General features: G+C 52.4%; 1 protein-coding gene across 12 annotated transcripts in view; it reads right to left on the bottom strand.

Moving 5' to 3' along the window:
* FAM193A (family with sequence similarity 193 member A) overlaps positions 1-19,069 on the bottom strand; it is a 172,722-nt gene that overhangs the window by 17,673 nt on the left and 135,980 nt on the right. For 11 of the 12 annotated variants that reach the window (XM_073804765.1, XM_033856548.2, XM_033856542.2 and 8 more), the window contains 6 exons: positions 11,521-11,719; positions 10,282-10,554; positions 8,432-8,705; positions 7,730-7,913; positions 6,472-6,702; positions 2,988-3,834 (listed from right to left, as the gene is read on the bottom strand). In XM_073804765.1, the coding sequence (XP_073660866.1) occupies positions 2,988-3,834; positions 6,472-6,702; positions 7,730-7,913; positions 8,432-8,705; positions 10,282-10,554; positions 11,521-11,719 (2,008 nt within the window). Of the gene's footprint in view, positions 1-2,987; positions 3,881-6,471; positions 6,703-7,729; positions 7,914-8,431; positions 8,706-10,281; positions 10,555-11,520; positions 11,720-19,069 lie in introns of those variants that run through there. The other variant, XM_033856552.2, reaches the window with a different exon arrangement.

The raw sequence follows: 19,069 nt of genomic DNA, 5'->3' as shown, positions 1-19,069 counted from the left end.
GTGGCATCCTGAGTCGCTGAGGCAAGATGAGCTTTTTAATAACTGGTGTTGGGACAACTGGTTAACTATTTGTAAAAGATAAAGCTGGATTCATGCATCACACGATACAAAAGAATAAACTCCAAATAAAGGTATCGAGGAGCTAAGTGAAAAAAGTGGAACCACGCTAATACTAGAAAAAAACTTGGCACATTCCTCCTTAACCTTCGTGTTAGTATAAACAATCACACCTAACAACTACTTAAAATCCAGAGTGAACTATGTATAAAGTAAAAGAGAAAACTTGTGCTTGGCTAAAAAGCACTGGAAAGAGTCAAAGACAACTTAAGGACCTGGGGCAATATCCCCGATTCATAAGGAACTCTTAAAAAATGGAAGGAAAAGAGCAAAAACCCAATTAAAAAATGAGAAAAAGTTACGAATAGAAAATTCACAAAAGAGATATAGAAACAGCCCTTAAAAATATGACCTCACTATAATTAGAGAAAAATGCATATGACCACTTCAGGAATAAGTGCGCCTAACAGATGGGCTCAAGTTACAAAGCCTGACAACACACTCTCCCGGTGAGGCTGTGGCCAAACAGGGGCTCGACAGGGTGGGAGCAATGCAGGCTTCAGAGGAGCAGGCCACATCAACCAGCCCTGTCTGCACTGACCTCTGTGACCCAGCGCTCCCGCAGAAACACCCACGCACAGCACCTGCGCTCCGCCCCGCTGTGTGTCATTACAAACCCCGAGAGCGGGGCAGTGTCCAGCGGAGCCCACTCAGCACCTGAAAGCACAAGGAAGAGCTGCGGACGCACACGGAGGGCCTTTGGAATACAGGATGTGGGGAAAAAGCCACGGGGAAAGGCGTCTCTAATATGCCAACCTTCTGTGTAAAGAACAGAAAAGCAAATAAGAAACTAAGTAGGAATGGGATAGGGAAAAAGAAATCAGGATTAAGGAGGGGAAACAAAACAAAATAGATACAATCAGAAACAAAGGAAGCCAGCTGCACTTCCTAGGAGTCCCCGCGGCTGTACTAAACGTGCCGCACTAGGTCCTGTGGGGGGAAGAGACCTACCAACCCTCAGGCTAGAGAAGGAACCCTGAACAGACACGGAGGGCAGGTGCGCCGGCCGGTCTCCCACCGCGGTGGGAGCAGGCAATTCTGAAGCCACCCGTGTGTCCCCCCAGGACCGCAAGGCAGGAGACACACTGTGGACCGCGGGGAGGGGGCTGCAGGGAGCGCAGTGGCACCGGAGCCGGACTGCAGTTGTCAGGGTGAATGGGTGGTTTTTACTGCAGAGATTAGATACCGAAAGACACAGATGTGTGTGTGTGGGGGGGCCACGAGGAGTGCACACGTGCCTGCGTACACACACTCGCTCCCCCTCCTAGGCCCTGCCAACCACACACCAGCTCTGGGTCTCAGAGCCGGGACATCTAACTGTGCACAGAAGTGCTCAAAGCACAACGGGGTGCAGAGGCCATGCAGAGGGGGCTCCCACCGACTGAATCTGGGGGCATCGAAATAGTGTTAGTAAAGGATTATAACCTATAGCATAAAGAAAGCATCTACTAACCCGCCCTTGTATAAATAATGAAGTAAATGAAAAAAATACGTGGGGAAGAAGAGCTCTTCCTACAGAACGTTGAGTAAGAAAGGGAGAAGGAATGGCATCAGAAAAGTCACCATTATGTAGGCAAAGAGCACAGTAATAATCCCCCTGGGCAACACTGTCGTCCACGGATGCTACAAGTAGTGGATGAATGTCTGATACGGCGTAAGGGACTCGTCTCCCCATGAGACACTCCGGGTGAGCACAGGTCAGGTGTCAGCCTGGCAGAGGAGAGACAGGCCGACCGCACGCACCACGGTCCAGGAGGAGAGTTACCAACACCGGGCAGTGTGCCTCCCGACGGCAGGGCACCCACCAACACAGACCCGTCACCCCCAAGGCGCTGCCGCCAACGCTGCGTAACCTGAACCTGGCTGTGAAGGAACAGCACCAAACTGAAATTACTCTAGATAGCCATTTACTCTAAAAAATGGGTGGGTCATACTCTAGAGATGTCAGGTTGTGAGAAAGTGAGGAACTGACCCATTAAAGGAAATTAAAGAGATATGACGGTGACCCTAGGTTGGATCCTGTGTCAGGAGAAAACTTTGTTTCCTAGGACGTTAAAGGGATGAACGGAGAAACACGCATAAGCCTACAGCTAGGTAACAGTCTTGCGTCAGTGTTAATTTCTTGATTTTAACAACCACACTGCGCTCCCTGCAGCCCCCTCCCCGCGGTCCACAGTGTGTCTCCTGCCTTGCGGTCCTGGGGGGACACACGGGTGGCTTCAGAATTGCCTGCTCCCACCGCGGTGGGAGACCGGCCGGCGCACCTGCCCTCCGTGTCTGTTCAGGGTTCCTTCTCTAGCCTGAGGGTTGGTAGGTCTCTTCCCCCCACAGGACCTAGTGCGGCACGTTTAGTACAGCCACGGGGACTCCTAGGAAATGCAGCCGGCTTCCTTTGTTTCCGACTGTAACCATTCTGTTTTGTTTAGTTGTTAAAATCAACAACGACATCGTGCCCCCCCCCCCATCTGTATCTTGCTGTATCTAATCTCTTGTTTTGAGGAAATACACACAGCAGTATTTCAGGGTAAAAGGGCACTCTCATTTGGTTCAGAAAAGTAACCAAGAGGGAGAGACAGGACACAGCAAGTGTGGTGACACGCTGAGCTGACGGGAGTATGTGGGAATCCTTCGTGCTCTTCCCTGTAGTTTGCGGGAAGTCTGAAATTATTTCAAGGTAACCGAATACAACCACAATGCCTACGCGTCCCTCACGGCTGGTGCAGAGGTCACACAAGGCACGAAGCCACGACATGGACGGCAGCACCCCCCTCCAGGAGGGGTGGACCCTGAGAGGCACCCGACCCAGCGCCCTCCTCGCCCCACGATGCCCCAGCTACACAGGCGCCCCCTTCTGCTCTGTGTTTATTTACCGATTGAGCCGCTGCCTCTGTCTCCCTTCTTCTTCTTGCTTTTCTTGCTCTTGCCCTTGGGCTGCGGAGAGTCTGCTGGCGCCGGCTTGCCACTCTGCGGGTGCTCGCTGGGCGCGGCGGGCTCTGCGGGGCCCGGGCTCGGCTTCTCCTCCCGGACGTGGTTCAGCTGCTTTCTGTTGTTGTTGTTGCTGTTGACTTTCCTCTCCTCCCTTCTGTGCTCCGCCAGGGGCGTGAGGTCAAGCACTCTGGCCTTTGACTCAGCCTGGGGCCGGGGCCGGGGCTGGGCCTCTGAGGCTCTGGGGGGCTCCAAGGGCTTCCTCGCCGGCTCGCCGCCCGCTTTACTGCTGTGCTTCAGCTTCTGTTTGCTGTTTCCCTCCTTGTGCTGATGCATCATGTCCAGGAGGAAGGACAGCGGCTGCTGCTGCTTCCCGTTGACCCCCTTCGGCAGAAGGAGCTTGGAGTCTCTGGCGGCCACGGGGTCGGGGGTGTCCGCGTCGGCCCCCGGCCCCGGCCCCGTGTCTCTATGGTCCACGTGTCTGGAGGGGGAGCGAGAGGAGGTTTCCGGGTCTTCGCTCGGCTCCAGCGAGCCGTTGTGCATGCTCTCAGAGCCGGGCACAGCCTCCGCGGCCGCCTGCAGACTCCGAGCGAGCATGTCCAGCTCGGGACAGGCCTTCCTTGGCCTCTCCTTCTTCTTCTTCTTCACGGCCCTCAGCTTCTGAAGCTCCTGCAGCCTCTGGAGCTCCTCCTGCAGCCGCTGCTGCTCCTCCTCCCGCCGCCGCTCCTCCGCTCGCAGGTGCAGGTGCTCCCGGGCCCGGGCCTCCGCTTCCAGGCGTGCTTTCTCCTCCAGCTGCCGACGTGAAAGGAAAAGGCAACTTAGGACAACAGTAAGTGCTCTAAAAAAAGTAAGACACGCACACAAAAGTGAGATAAAACTGAATCGCACGATAAGAATAGAAACACTGAAAGGGGCTGTGACAGGTCAAAAGCTTAAAACACACCTCCATCAAAGCAGGGGGTGGCAGTCAACAGAACATCCCTTGCAGCCTCCGACCTAGCCCCGGGCACAGAGGACGAGGTCAGAGCAGCCGCCGTGCTCCTGCTCTGCGTGGGCTCTCCCGTCTGTGCGCGGCGGCAGGTGGGGGATGAACTGGACAAGAACAAGACTGATCGCGAGGCAGCAGTTACACAGCCGCACAGGTGCCGCCAGAACCTTTCCAGGTGGGGAATGCCGCTGATGCGTTCATGTGGGTCAAAGCGACATTCAAGAAAATGTGTACTGAAAAGCTCGGAATTTCTTTTTCCCACCCTAGCAGGTAAAATTCCCAATATATTTTCACTAGTGTGACAGAGCAAATGACTTCCTAAAATATTCAACATGACGTGGCAAATAGACAAAGGTTATTTCTGCTGTCCAACTGGCAGGAAATTAATTTTCAACTCAAGCGAAGATTGTATTTTTTTAGTGACACACATTGCAGGAGCACAAATGGAAAAGATTCCTTCTGATTAGAAAACAAACGAGGGACTTCCCTGGTGGTCCAGTGGTTAAGACTCCGCACTCCCAATGCAGGGGGCCGGAGTTCGATCCCTGGTCAGGGAACTAGATCCTGCGTGCCGCAACTAAGACCCGGGGCAGCCAAATAAATAAATAAATATTTTTTAGAAAAAGAAAACAAACAAAAACCCAGTGAGAATAAGGAGAACGGCTCCTCCATCACTGGGCTCCAGTAAGGCTCACGATCGTGAGAATCTCTGAAAAAAACATTTTGCGTGGGAAAATGTAAAGGTCCTTCCGAATTTAAATATTCTTCATTATGTTTCAGAAGGCAATATTTTTTAAGAGACAACTTGCTTGTTTTGCTAAATAACTTAAACATAAAATTAGGTTAAAAATTCAATGACAGGTTTCAGAAAAATGTAACTTGCCAATTCAAGTAAAGATCATTTAAAATTCCTGCTCCATCTGTTAAAGGAAAGCTTTGCTGGAGGCAGCGCCTGACAGACAAACTCCCACCGTGTCTCCCGCAGTGGCCCCTGCAGGCACTCCAGGGCCTCCAGTCTGCAGGCCTGACCTGCCTCAGGACAGACTCTACAGCGAATCCAACCCCGGTGTGTGCTGCCTTCATTTCAACAAGAAACAAGGCAGCTTTGTGGGTCCCCCTGCAAACCAGGTGCTCGGCAGAGAGCACGAAGGGTGAGAGCGGGTGCCGAGGGCGACCCGGGATGCACCTGCAGCGTGGTCCGGATCCAGGCCGCCTGCAAGGACAGAGGATAGGAGTCCGGGTGGGGGCAGCCCTGAAAGCACCTGAGCCAGTCCAGAGGCTTCCGATGAAGCCCAGTGGCGACGGTCTCCAGGGCCTCGGACCACCTGGGACCCCGGGTGCTGAAGCACCCCTGGGTGGAGAACACACCTTCTCCCCACACCAGGTCTGGGGCAGAAGCAGGCCGCCCCCTCCAAGCCCCCTAATTAGACCTGTGGCCAATCCAGACCTATCTCAGGACCGGGGGTGGGTACAACAGCGGCAGTGAATCCACTCAGTTCAATCCCAGCTACCTTAAGAGTCACGGCAACTAAGTTGGAAGCAACACCACACGACAAGTGGCCCGACCCTGGGTCCACTGTGGGCATGTCTCCTCCTTCACAGGGGCCTCACGCCCTCCCAAAGCAACCCATCCTACAGTCAGAGCCCTGTGGTCCTGACGAGTCCCCTCTGGGCACAGCCCACACCTGCCTGCTGAGGCGGGCTCGTGGAGCCTGACACCTTCAGGGAGCTGAAACCGGGAAGAACCTCCAAAAGAACTGGCGGGGGTGGGGAGGAAACCCCAGAGGAGATGCTGTTCCCATCACTTTCAGCGTCACAGGAAGTAACGGATACAATTTCTCGCCTAGCGGCACAGTCTGCACACCACGCTCCCGCGTTGAGACCCGCTCAGTCCGGCTGCAGCTCCCCACTGGGCCAGCCTGGCCAGTCTCAGCAGCTACTTGCCTTTGTGGCAGCCCCTGCCCTAACGGTGTGGGGTCCTCCTTACTCTCGACGTCACTGCCACGTGCAGGCCCTCCTTCGAGCGGTACTCCCTGATCCTCCTCTGCCTGTGGGGCCGCTCGGGGCCCTGCACCAGCCTCGGGTCAAAGGCGCTCCTTCAGCCCCAGTCTCCAGAAGCCCACAGTGCCCCGCCCTCGACACCCAGGGCTGCTTCCCCTGCTTTCCTGGGAAAGAAGTTCCTTCGACAGACAAGAGGCGGAGGGGCTGCTGCCGCCCCGACGCTGGCCAGCACAAGAACCGCAGGCCTGTTTTAGAGCCATTAGCAAACCCCTGGCACAGGAGGGGGCTCCACGGCCTGAAAACACAACCTGGGTCTTGAAGCAGCGTCCAGTTCAGGCTGGCAGGCGGTCAGGGGCTCCTGAAGCAACACTGGGAGGCTGTCGCCCAGCCCCGACCTCAGAGGCCCCCCGGAGGCCGCCTGGCGCAGACCCTCTGTTTACCTTTCTCTGCTTATGCCGTGCACGCTTGGCGGCCCGCGTGCTGCTCACGGGCTTGGTCTCCGAGCTGTTTATGAACTGGAGCAGGTCCTCCACCCTGCGATGGTCAACCACACTCTCCCTTTCTGAGAGCTGATCCGTTTTCTTAGGCTGCTCTTCCTTCCTCTTGGTCAGCCGTAAACGAAGCTTTTCCCTCATTTCTGCATAATTTCTACTTGTTGGCGCAGCGGGAGGCTAAGACCAACGGAAACATGACGAAATGCAAGTTTTCATGATTTTGAGTATACCAAATTTCAGACCATAGCATTAAAAGTGAAATTTTTATTGCTCAAGTGACACATGCTCATCCGGAAAAGTAACTAAACAGAAGAAACAAATGGCGAGAAAAAGAAAACCTTTCATCACCAATTACCCAAAGGTAGTATTTTGGCATTGACCTGGCAAGCTTCACATATTCACAAAAACATTTGGCAGAGGATGTACAGCTACGTACACAAATGGTTATTTTTAAACTAAAAAGAAACTATTATACATGCTGTAACTGATCTACTTTTTATGTAATACGGTGTGACTATCTTCTCGCATCAATAGATGCGTTTATAGCATTTTTCCATCCCCTCGCAGGTTTCCTCTTCAGAGCCGAAAAGCCTTCTCACTGACTACTAAAAACACCTGCATGAGCTGAGGAAGCACGGAGAGACTAAAGCAGAAAAAGAACAGCTCCCGGCCCTGCTCTTCCCGCCGCCCAGCCCCAGACACCACGGCTGACACCTGCTTGTACGGATGGAATGACTGTCCTGGCACGCCACACAGTGCGGATGTGTCTCAATGCACTGTGCAGTCGAGCAAGAGGAATCCGCCTGTACAGGCCGTCCACTGTGTGGACTCAACAATTCCCACGCCTGGGGAGTTGGTAGGTCCTATCTAATCAAATGCAAAAATGCAGAGATGAAATACTCAAAACTACGTGTCATTATTTCTTTACGACAACTACAACCTAGAAGTGGAACCACTGTTTTAGACGGTATCTTGATTTTAATTATGCTCGCAACTAACGCTTTACACACAGTGTAACCATACCCTGAATTCAACCTGGTACATTATTCTTGCAAAGGAGTTTGCACATTTTACAATCCGAATTTAAACACGCAATTTACAAACACCCATGGCGAAACACTAATTTTACGCACTTAAGTGCGCACTCCGGCACCTGCCCCTCCCCCGAGGAGGCCCTCGGCAGAGGAGAGGCCAAGGCACTTACCCCGCCATGCCCGAAGAACTCACAGTAGCAGCAGTCACAGTACTTGCCCTCCTTCTGGTTGGTGGAGGTGGAGGTGCTGGAGCTGTGCTCGGAGCAGCTGTCCTCATCCGCAGTCTCGTCTCCGTCGTCCTGCTGCGGGTCATAGACGCCGTTCTCGCAGCGATGCCCTTCACAGTCGGGGTCGCTGCAAAACCGCGCAGGGCCCGTCAGCAAGCCGCCTGCCCCTCAAGGGGTGCGAGCATGGCGAGCGGTGGCCGAGGTGGTTCTTTCCGACCAGCCTGCCCTCACCAACGAGGCGCAGGGCCTGCACGACCCAGGGGCCGCGCAGGCAGGACAGGCGCAGGCCGGCGGGCACACCCAGAGGGGCTTCTCAGGTGCACACACACGGCCTCTCCACTGTCCCTCCCACCACCATTTCATCCTGGGGGATGTAGGGCAGGGGAGTGGCAGCAAATTCAAAGGTAACGAACACTGACTTTTTAAAGAAAGCTGTTGAGAGCACAGACCCACAGTGGCCCTGTGCTCTGCGGAACCGGCCGAGACCGGAGCCCGCCCCTCCCCGCTGCCGTCCCCCGCTGGTGAGCTGCGAGGCCCTGGGCGCCGGAGTGTCTCCGGCAGTCCTGCAGGGTTAGGTCGCACAGCACCCATTCTGAAGCACGCCGGCCTCCCCCCCCACCGCAACCCGCCCCGCCCCGGGCTCACCTGCAGACGCTGGGAGGCGCGCTGACGGAGCCGTCTGTGGTGGGGGCCACGGGAGCAGGACAGAAGCTCTTGCGTGAATCCGCAAACCCGGGAGAGGTGGCGGCCGTTTTGGGGAAGGACGGGGCTGCGAGACTGGCAAGGTGAGGCGCGGAAGCTGGAGAGAGGGCGGCGGGAGGGAGGGCAGGAAGCGGCACCAGACCTGTGGGGCTGTTCCTCGGGGCCGCCGGCACCCCGTGCCTGTGATCCTCCTTGTTGATGCCGTGAAAGACGTCACCTGCGTTCAGAGATGCCAGAGTCACTGCCAGTGGCCAAGGTCAGGCAGACGTTCAGGCTTCTCTAAGTTAAAACTTTTTTTTTTTTAAACCAACTTTTGGTCTGAAAATGTTCAAATCTATAGAAAACTTGAAGGAATAGTACAAAGAATACCCATACACCCTTCACCTAGACTCAAGAGTATTTATTATTTTGTTATATTTACTTTGTCTGTCTGTCTGTCTCTCTCTCACACACACACACACACACACACACACACACACACACACACACACACACACACACACACACACACACACTTTATTGGTGGCTTAACATGTGGAAGCAAAGCTGCACTCACTCCTAAACATTCCAGCCTGGACTCCTGAGAACATGCACGCTTTGCCGTAAAACCTCGACACCAGCGCCAACTACAGACAATTAACCTCATGGTGACATTCTCATCTCACGTACAACCCCATCCAGACTTCTGGCCTCTCCCACAGTCCTTTGCGGCTTTTCCCCGAACCCAGCATCTTTTAAACTTTCTTTTTTTCCTTCCACAATACTGACATTTTTTGAGTTGAGGCCAGCTGTCCACAATTCTGGATTTACAGTCTCATGTCCGATTTAGCTGAAAATATTCTACGCATGAATCCTGCAAAGGTTACGTTGGATCTTCCCATCTGATTGCACAGGAAGCACCTAACGTGTTTGCTGCCGTCGGTGAGGCTACATCTGATCAGGTGTGCAGGGGGGGCAGTCGGCACCTTATCTTCCCTTTGCAATCTGCCAGTCACCTGTGGGTGCTGCTCCCAGACACCGGCACTACTGCATTCCCCAAACTGAGATCCAACGTCCTGACGCCCATGAGGACGCTTACCGGGCCCCCTGTCACCGGCTGGCTGCAGAGTGGCCTTCTATCTGTACCGGTCTTGCACACGTAGTCAGCAGCGAGCTTCCAGCCAGACAGCTTCCCACCCGACTCCCTCTTTTGAGCGTCCCGACGGATTCCCGACTTTAGTTGCGTGCTACAATCCGTTCCTTCATTCTTTCTGATGCTCAGACAGTCCTAACTTTGGCTAGTGAGGCCTCTCTGATCCGGCTCCCGTGTCCCTTTGACATTTGCCCCTGGTCTCTGACTGCCCCCCTTGCTTTCAAGCCCCCTGTTCGCTGTGCTCAGGGCAGAGTGTGACAGCGACACCACCTCCACACCAGTGACCTGCACGGCAGCAGGGGCTGCATCTCAGGCTGGTCAGCAGCCCCATCAGCTGACTCTCCGTGAGGCTTCTACTTTCAGATGCCTAAAAATTACTCCACGTGTTCAGGAAGCAAAGACCTCTCCCCACCACAGAACAAGAAGCGCAGAGAGGAAAGGCAGGACACAGTGTGGCAAAGCCCTGGAGGGTGTCAGTGTGACAGTGAAGTTCTCATCAGAGCCCTGGAGGACACGCTCTTTGTGCACGAGCGTTCTTAGGTGTTAATTACACTGACATCCCTGGCCAGGCCGAGTGAAAGGGAATTACAGAGCTGCTGAGGAAGAAGGAGCGAATACGCAGCGCCCACCCCGAGGGCTCCTGCGGGCTGGTGGGCCTTACCGAGGGAGGGCGGTCTCTTGGACGACACTCTGAACTGGCTGTTGCTCGACTGCACCGTGGTGGCCGTGCAGGACACGGAGGAGGTGGCTGACGACGTGGCCATCACAACTTTGTTTGCTTCCATAAAAGCATCTTGGAAATTGTACAAACATTTCTTTTTCGCAGCGTTTTTTTTCTCTTTGCTATCCGGAACTGCAGGCGTTTCATTGCTAGATGGAGGTGGAAGAGCTTCAGGTCTTGTTTCTGAGAGTGTTGGCCCTAATATGTCATTCCCTTCAGAGAAGAATGGGAAAATTAAGGCTTCTAAAAGAAAGAGCATTTAGCTAAAACCTAAAGGACATCTGCTGAATAAACTATTAACACTGGGGCTGCTACTTAAGTTAGGATTCCAATGGGATGACACTAGTCAACTAGTTTTCATCTCAGAAGAAAAATTTATTGAGCACCTACTATGTGCCAATTCCTGTGCTAGGTGCTTTCCAAAAGTTATTTAATGTCTTAAAATACTTTCTGAGCTTAGTACTATCATTCCTATCCTGAAGATGAAGAAACTGAGGCTCAGAGAGGCTAAGCAACTTGCCCAAGGTCACACAGTTAGAAACCCTTTCTAAGCACAGACCAGATGTCAAGTCTAGCTTGCTGTTCTGAGCACATGCAGGGGCGGGGGTGTGGGACCACCAGGGGCTCTGACCACGTGAAGACAGAGATGAGGCAGAGGTACCAACCCCTCTTCAGGCATGCCCTGCCCTGCCACTGAAGAAACAGCTGCACCTCAGCAGTTGAGGCCGCAAGGAGGAAGGTGCTTGTTAGAGGGGACAGGTCCCATGTAGGGTCAGTGCAGAAAGAGAGAAAAGGAACGTAAGTCATAGCATTCAAGCCACACTACCCTGCTGCACCGGGTCGAGGTCTGCTGGTCACCAATGCTCAAGAACCAAAGGCCCAACACTGCACCCTGGAGCCAAGACGCTCAGCAGCCCTGGGGCGGGAAAGACCCAGTGTCCGAGGCCCGTCCGGCTCCTGTGCCGGCAACGGGCCGCCAAGCCCAGAGCCTTGCTCCGCTCCTGGCGGCAGACATGGGTGGCTGGAGCAGCCTGAAGGGGCCAAGGGGCCTCCTGCTAGAGGTGGAGGTGAGGGGAAGCAGCAGCCCGGGCCCCTACTGGGGAACTGCAGCAACAGAGAGGGCAATCCACTCAGCACAGATCATTTTAAACTTTAAGAAAGTTTTAATGAGTTCCTTACCAGAAATTGTATCTGGCAAGAAAGTGCCAGGATTCCAGTTCTTATCATTCATCACTTCTGATCCCCAAAGACTTATAAATTTAGAACTATTCCACTCTGGAGTATTCCCAAAACAGCTCGGATAAATATGGTCTTGAAGAGATGCATTGAATACCTGATGTTTATTTGTGTGATTCTGAACAGGTGCTGGCGGTAAAGCCTACAAAAAAAAATGTTCTAATCATATATCAAATTAATATCCTATTTACCTAAGCAGTTAAACTACAAACAGACAAGTCATTACCGAAACCCTGCGGGACGCGCCTGCCGTGAGCAGGTGTCCCGGGAGCACGTCTTGCAGAGGCTTACTTGAGTATTTATGAGGCTGTACGTGACGGGGCAAATCTGAACCAGAGGTAGATTTTAAAAGCAACTGATGCTCAAGGAATGTATCAGACAAACTTTAGACAACTCGGTGACTTCTCACATTCCTCCCTAGTCACATTTTATTTTATTTTTTTAAATAAATTTATTTATTTGTTTTTATTTTTGGCTGTCTTGGGTCTTCCTTGCTGCGCGCGGGCTTTCTCTAGTTGCGGCGAGCAGGGGCTACTCTTCGTTGCAGTGCACGGGCTTCTCAGCGCAGTGGCTTCTCTTGTTGCAGAGCACGGGCTCTAGGCGTGTGTGCTCAGTAGTTGTGGCTCGTGGGCTCTAGAGTGGGCTCAGTAGTTGTGGCGCACGGGCTTAGTTGCTCCGCAGCATGTGGGATCTTCCCGGGCCAGGGATGGAACCCGTGTCCCCTGCATTGGTAGGCGGATTCCCAACCACTGCACCACCAGGGAAGCCCCCTAGTCTCATTTTAAATGAGGCCCATTTGCATGAGATCTGTTCCTGTGGCTTCTTCTCATCTGACATTTTAAAAATCACCGTGCACCGCAAGGAAGAGTAGCCCCTGCTGGCCGCAAAGTCAACTTTGGAATCACTCATAAAAATGGTCAGCTCTTACGCTGTTCCCTCACACTTGGACAAAGTGCAGTGTAAGTGTGAAGAAAAGATGGATTCTACATTGAGCTCTAAACCACCCTCCCCGGGGCGGGGAGGGCAAGACCCTTGTCTGAAGGTGCCAAGGGAGGGCGCTGGGTCCACACATTTATGGGGTGACTGGCCGTCAGCTGCTCCCTGCACACGTCCTGGGCCGTCCCTCCCCTTGGTCCCCCTGCCCCCGCCCCCCATACCCGCAACAGTCTTCCCCACCGCAGCCAGAGTGGGCTCATGGAATGTGAGTAGGAGGGCGTCACTCCCACACTCCGGCTGTGCCACTGGTCTCCCACTGCTCTGACGTAAAACCCAAAGTCCTGAACGTGGCCGGCCGCCCCCGTCCTTCCTGATCACGAAGCCCCTGGACACACGGGTCTTTCCTTGGTCCTCAAACTCCAAGCTACTTCTTGACCCACAACTTGGCCCACACTGTGTCCACTTTCTAGGAGGTCCTAATCTCAGCTCAGACCTTGCTGACTTGCATTTATCCTACTGGCCACAGCCTAGATGTCACGTCCTTGGAGAAGTCATCACTGCCTTTGCTCTCACCACCCAGCACCCAGACCACGGGGGGCCTTCCCATCAAACACACTAAAGTCCATCAGTTTTCCCTCTCAGCACTTACCACAGTCATAATTCAAGACTTATCTTTAACCTATTGGTTTAACGTCTGCCTTGCCTCGAGTTACATAAACTGCAAGGGGATGGGGCCGCCTGGATCCTGGCCCTGCCGCCCCCAGCATCTCGCTGATGCAGCACACGGCCTTCCCTCTGCAGGTGTGTGCCCAGGCCCACCCAGACGAGCTACAGGTCTGTGCTGGGAGCGTCCCTGAGGACACAGGAATGAGCAGTGAGTGCTGTGAGCTCAAGTGGGAGGGTTTGGGGATGATTCCCAGGGCGGTGATGGTCTGGCAGAACCCTGAGGGCCTGGCTGGGCAGAGGGTCGAAGGGAAGGGTCAGAGCACGGGGATGGCCAATGTCCAGGGACAAGTGTGCCACAACCTGACGGGCTGCAGGGGCCACAGCAGAGACAACCCCGTGTGACTTCCGTCCTGAAGGGGCTGGGAAGCCACAGAGGTTTCTACGCAGCAGGGTGAGACGGTCTGGTCAGCTGATTAGAAACACGGATCTGTGGCAACCTGGTGAAGGAGCCAGAGGGGCAAGGATGACGCAGAGAGCAGTTAGTAAGGGGCCGGGGAGGGCTGGAGCGCTGGCGGGGCAGGTGGGGAGGAAGGGGAGGGTTTGGGAGCTCCAGGCCGGCCACGTCTGAGCTGAGACTGTGCTCAGGTCAGAGCTGCTGCCTCTGGCTCCACCCCTGGGAGGCGTGGCCAGTGACGGAGCTGGACTTCCGGGCTGCCCAGTCTGAGGGGTTCAGGGCCAGCCCGCCCTTTACTAGCTGTGTGACCTCAGGCAAATTACTCAATCTTTTTGTGCTTTAGTTTTCTCATCTGTAATTTGGAAATACCTACCTCCAGGGGACGCGGTAAGAATTAAACCAGACAGTGCATGTCAAGGGTTTAGCATATGGCCGGGCCCAAAGGAGGCATTTCCCAAGTGCTAAGGTGGGTCTCCCTAGACACGAGCCAGGCCCCCACCCCACCCCCGCCCCCGCTTCCCTCCCTCAGCTCGGGCCGCTGAGCAGCTTAGCGCACCTGCTGAACGGGCTCAGAGAGACGAAGGTGGAGGGTGAGGCTGGAGCGGATTCAGGATTTGAAAGTGGGAAGAAACAGGGCTAGACTGGACGCCCAGGACCAAAGCAGAAGCCTGGACCAGCTGTTCTGGCGGAGCAGCCCCAGGGGCAAAGGGCGAGGACAAGAAACCTGTATTTCAACAGATGTCAGTTTCCACAAAGAAGTGACAAACTAAGAGCTGCTTTGCTGAGAAGGGACGGATGAAAACTAACGATCAAATGGAAGAAGGTTTCTTAGTCTTGAAGACCTTCTGCTAAGGGCAGACATACCTGACAGGTGGGAAGCAGCCGCTTGCTCACCACGTCAGCTCTGAGAAGCAGCTCGGAACAGCAGAAGCACGTTGAGGGCTCGGAAGCTACTCAAGAACTTCGGAGACCCTCTGGGCACGGCCAAGCGTTGCTGGCTCCTTCCTCCCGGAGAAAGCCTGGCTGACTGCCGGGAGCCGCCGCCTGCGTCTTTCCAGAGAGCCTTTGCTCACCCTTCAGCACTCTGGATACCCGAGCATGACCTCTCTGCAAACCCACCCCACAGGCTCGGGGAGTTCTCCTTCAGTGTTACTTTCCTACTCCGCATCTACAATTCCTATTAAGGTACGTCATAGTATTTTGAGTTTTCAAATTTGACTGACTGTGTTTTTGTCTTCTCTTTAGACCGCGAGGTCTCTGAAAACAAGCACAAGGACTAACCAGTTTTATTTTTCTAGCATGTAGCACAGGGCCTGGCACATACCGGATGTTCAATAAATGGGCAGAATTTAACTTGGCGGAATAAGGGGATGTAGCCATGGAACTGTTATGCTGGAGACATAAGTCAGCGATTCTATACATCTGACTCACACACTTCTTCAGAAGCCTGTCTACTCAAAACAGGAGGCCCAGCTGTAGAGAGCAAAGGGAGCAGGGGTCTGTAACAAGCAAGCTGTATTTGTACGAATGCTTCTGCACAAGACGCCTACTGACTTCCATAGCTACGGGTTTCCTTCAGGAAAAGAACAGGCACCTGTCACCCAGACCATTCTGGGGCCACGCCTCCATAAAAAACACTAATGACTTAAGCACCAAATCAGCCTCTCAACATGTGGCTAACGCTATTAAGTTGGAACACTGCTTTCAATCTTTACACAAATCCACATGGCTTCAATTAACAGAAGTTCTCAATTGTTCTCCTCTTTGAGACAAAACTGACTCACGGGAAAGCAAAATTTTGCTTTCAGTGGAAGCTCCGACACACACACTAACTGATGCCCTCACCACGCATGCCTCTGCGTTTATGCAGGAACCTAAGACCCAGCCCGTCTCACACCCAGATGTCATCCCAGATGCCACGAGCACGGAGCCGAGAGAGCACAAGGCTGAGCCACTGAGCACGGGCGGGAGAGGCCGCTGACGCCCAGCGTGCAAACAAAAGGGTCCACTTATATCCCAGCGAACAAGAGAGTGACGACCCCTCTACCCTGCGCTTCTTCTCAGAGGCTCTTCAGTACTCCTGCCAGAGGAGAAGAGGCAAGAGCCCCACCTCTGTTTCGCTGTTTCTTAGCGTCAGAAGAACTGAACTCTGCCTCTGAAATAAAACGCAGATCACAGGTCACAACATGACCCCCAGATGGCAATCTATTTATGTCCCTATTTTCCACACAGCATTTTTCTCCGTCGAATTCCAATTGATCTGACACTTGTACCACGTTTAACTTTATGAGATACTTCTGCAGTGGTTGTACACAAGTAACCCGGTGAGGAGGTGACAGGTTCACAGGCCCACAGCCACGTGGGAGTCACGTCACCAGGCTCCACTCAATGCACTGAACTCACTGACTATTTCCAAATAACCCTTATGCTCCCGTGGAGACTTCAAGACATGTGTCCACCTTCAGCTCCAGGCCCTCCCTAATGGGGCAACTGTTTCACAACACATTCTCCAGATGGAAAAGACACAGGACTTAAAGCTGGAAGCCTCGAGCACCGCTCCCGGGCCACGCGCAGCAGGGGAGCCTGCTCTGCTGGGGAGCAGGAGGTGTGGCCCATGCGCTCGTCTCCAAGGCCGCAAGTTCTCCCTCCCAGGCGGGCGTGGTCCAGTGAGGGGGGACGCTTCGCTTGACGTCCCAGATAACTGGCACCAAGCACTTTTGTAACAAAGGGCTGAGCTACGGAGAAAGCAAGGGAAACGGTCCACAAAGAACTGACAAGAACATGGCAAGAAAAACAGGACCCAGTGGAGGTGCGGGAAGGGATGGCTGCCCTGGGGACGTGTGCGCCATCGTCACCGTGAGGAGGGGATGGGTCTGTGGTCCCATGGGAGGAAGGAGAGCTGGAGACAAGGGGAGCTGGAGGGTCCCAGAGGGTCAGCTCCCTGCTGGCACCTTTGCACCAGCAAATGCGAACCCTCTCTTGAGGAAGCGTCCCCTATTCAGCACCTGCTCAACAAAACATGATCTCATGATAAAAACAGATTTAGGTCCTCAAGGTTTCATTCAAACACAGAATAACTGTGTGTAAAATGCTTAAAGAGAGGAAAGATGAAAGAAAAAGTGATCAAGGAACAAGAGAAGATAAAAAGTTTCTAACACATTTGAAAAATAAATAAATTAAAGCTTAGAAATAAGAATTACAGGTGGGATTAAAAACTCAAACTTAAGGGGCACGTTAGACCCAATTATAGAGAACCACTTAACTGGAAGACTGACCCAAAAGAAGTTCCCAGAACAGACTGAGAGACGCATTTCAGGCACAGAGAGACCATCAGGTGTGACGTGCAGGATGAGAAGGTCTAACCAGAGGTGCAGGGAGAGACAGCAGAGCGGTTAAGAGGGAATACAAACAAGATAAAATGGCTGAGAATCATCAGACGGGGGATTTAAAATTACTCACACGCTGAGGGCTCTGACGGGAAAGGTACACAACATGCACGAACAAATGGGTAATGTGGGCAGAGAGATTCTAAGAAAGAATCAAAAAGAAATGCCAGAAATAAAAAACACTGTAAGAGAAACTAAGAATTGGTAGACTGGACACAGCCAAGAAAAGAATCAATGAGCTTCAAGATAGGTCAGGAGAAACTTTTCAAACTGAAATGCAAAGAGAAACAAGAACTTAAACAAACAAACAGAACCCCCAAAAAAACCACCACCAACAATGACCAAAAAAGTAGAATAAAATGTCCAAGAGCTGTGGGGCCATTTCAGCAGCCATTTCAGTGTGGTGCCTGGAGTCTGGAAGGAGGCGGAACAGGCAGGAGGGACATCCAAAGGACGAACAGCCAAGCACGTCCCAAACTCACAACAGGCACCAAACCACAGACCCAGGAAGCGCGGAGGACACCAAACAGAACAGATGCCTGCAAAACCCACACCAGGGCATATCACATTCAAGCTGCAGAAAACCAAAGACAACGAGAAAAGCTTGAAAGCAGCCTAAGGGGGTGGGGTTGGGCGGGGGAGAAACCCCTGTACCTACAGAACGAGGAACACAATCACAGAGGACATCTCATTTAAAACCATGCAAGCAAGAAGCGTGGAGTTAACTGTGTTTTAAGTGTTCAAAGAAGAAAAAAACCCACCAACCTAAAATTCTGTATCCAGCGAAATTATCCTTCAAAAGTGAAGGAGAAATAATGACTTCCTCAGACAAACAAAAACTGAGGGAACTCATCTCCAGCAGACCTGCCCTGCGAGAAATGTTAAAAGATTCTCTTCAGGCAGAAGGAAAATAATATAGCTCAGAAATTTGGATCTACATAAAGAAAGGGAGAGCAATGGAGAAGGAATAAATACAAGTAAAATAAAATCTCTTATTTTTCTTATTATTAATTGATCTAAAAAATAACTTTGTTTGAAGTAATAATAACAGCGTACTAGGTGGTTAATATATGGATAAATGAAAATAATGACAGCAATGTCACAAGGGATGGGAGGGAGGAATTGGGAATCATCTGTTAACAAGTACCTATGCTACACAGAAAGCACAATGGTGGTCTCTGAACAGGGACTTAGATGAGTTAAAACATATGTTCTAATACAACTGCTAAAGTTGAAAGAAAGGCATAATTAATATCTAAGAGAAGAGATAAAATGGAATCAGAAAATGCTCAATTACAAGTGGAGAAGGCAGGGCTTCCCTGGTGGCGCAGTGGTTGAGAGTCCGCCTGCCGATGCAGGGGACACGGGTTCGTGCCCCGGTCCAGGAAGATCCCACATGCCGCGGAGCGGCTGGGCCCGCGAGCCATGGCCGCTGAGCCTGCGCGTCCGGAGCCTGTGCTCCGCAACGGGAGAGGCCACAACAGTGAGAGGCCCGCGTACCGCCAGAGAAAAAAAAAAAAAAAAAAAAAGTGGAGAAGGCAGAAAAAGAAGCCTCTGATAACAAATAGAAAACAGTTACAAACATGGTTGTTATTAATCCAAACACGTAAAAGAATCACTTTAAAAGTGAATGGTCTAAATACACCAATGAAAATACAGAGATTATCAGAGTATATTAAACAACAAGAACCTTCCCCCCTCCCAAAAACCCCAAGATCCAAGGATACCTGTCTACAAGAAACCTACTGTAAGTGGTGGGTGGGGAGAGATACACCATGGAACACTAATCGAAAGATGGTGGAATGGCCATCATCAAACACTCTAGAAACAATAAATGCTGGAGAGGGTGTGGAGAGAAGGGAATCCTCTTGCACTGCTGGTGGGAATGTGAATTGGTTCAGCCACTATGGAGAACAGTATGGAGGTTCCTTAAAAAACTACAAATAGAACTACCATATGACCCAGCAATCCCACTACTGGGCATATACCCTGAGAAAAGCAAAATTCAAAAAGAGTCATGTACCAAAATGTTCATTGCAGCTCTATTTAC

This window comes from Tursiops truncatus, chromosome 5, assembly GCF_011762595.2.
Source record: "Tursiops truncatus isolate mTurTru1 chromosome 5, mTurTru1.mat.Y, whole genome shotgun sequence".
Lineage (NCBI taxonomy): Eukaryota > Metazoa > Chordata > Mammalia > Artiodactyla > Delphinidae > Tursiops > Tursiops truncatus.
The sequence above is the reverse complement of the archived record's forward strand: the minus strand, read 5'-3'. Positions and strand labels throughout refer to the sequence as shown.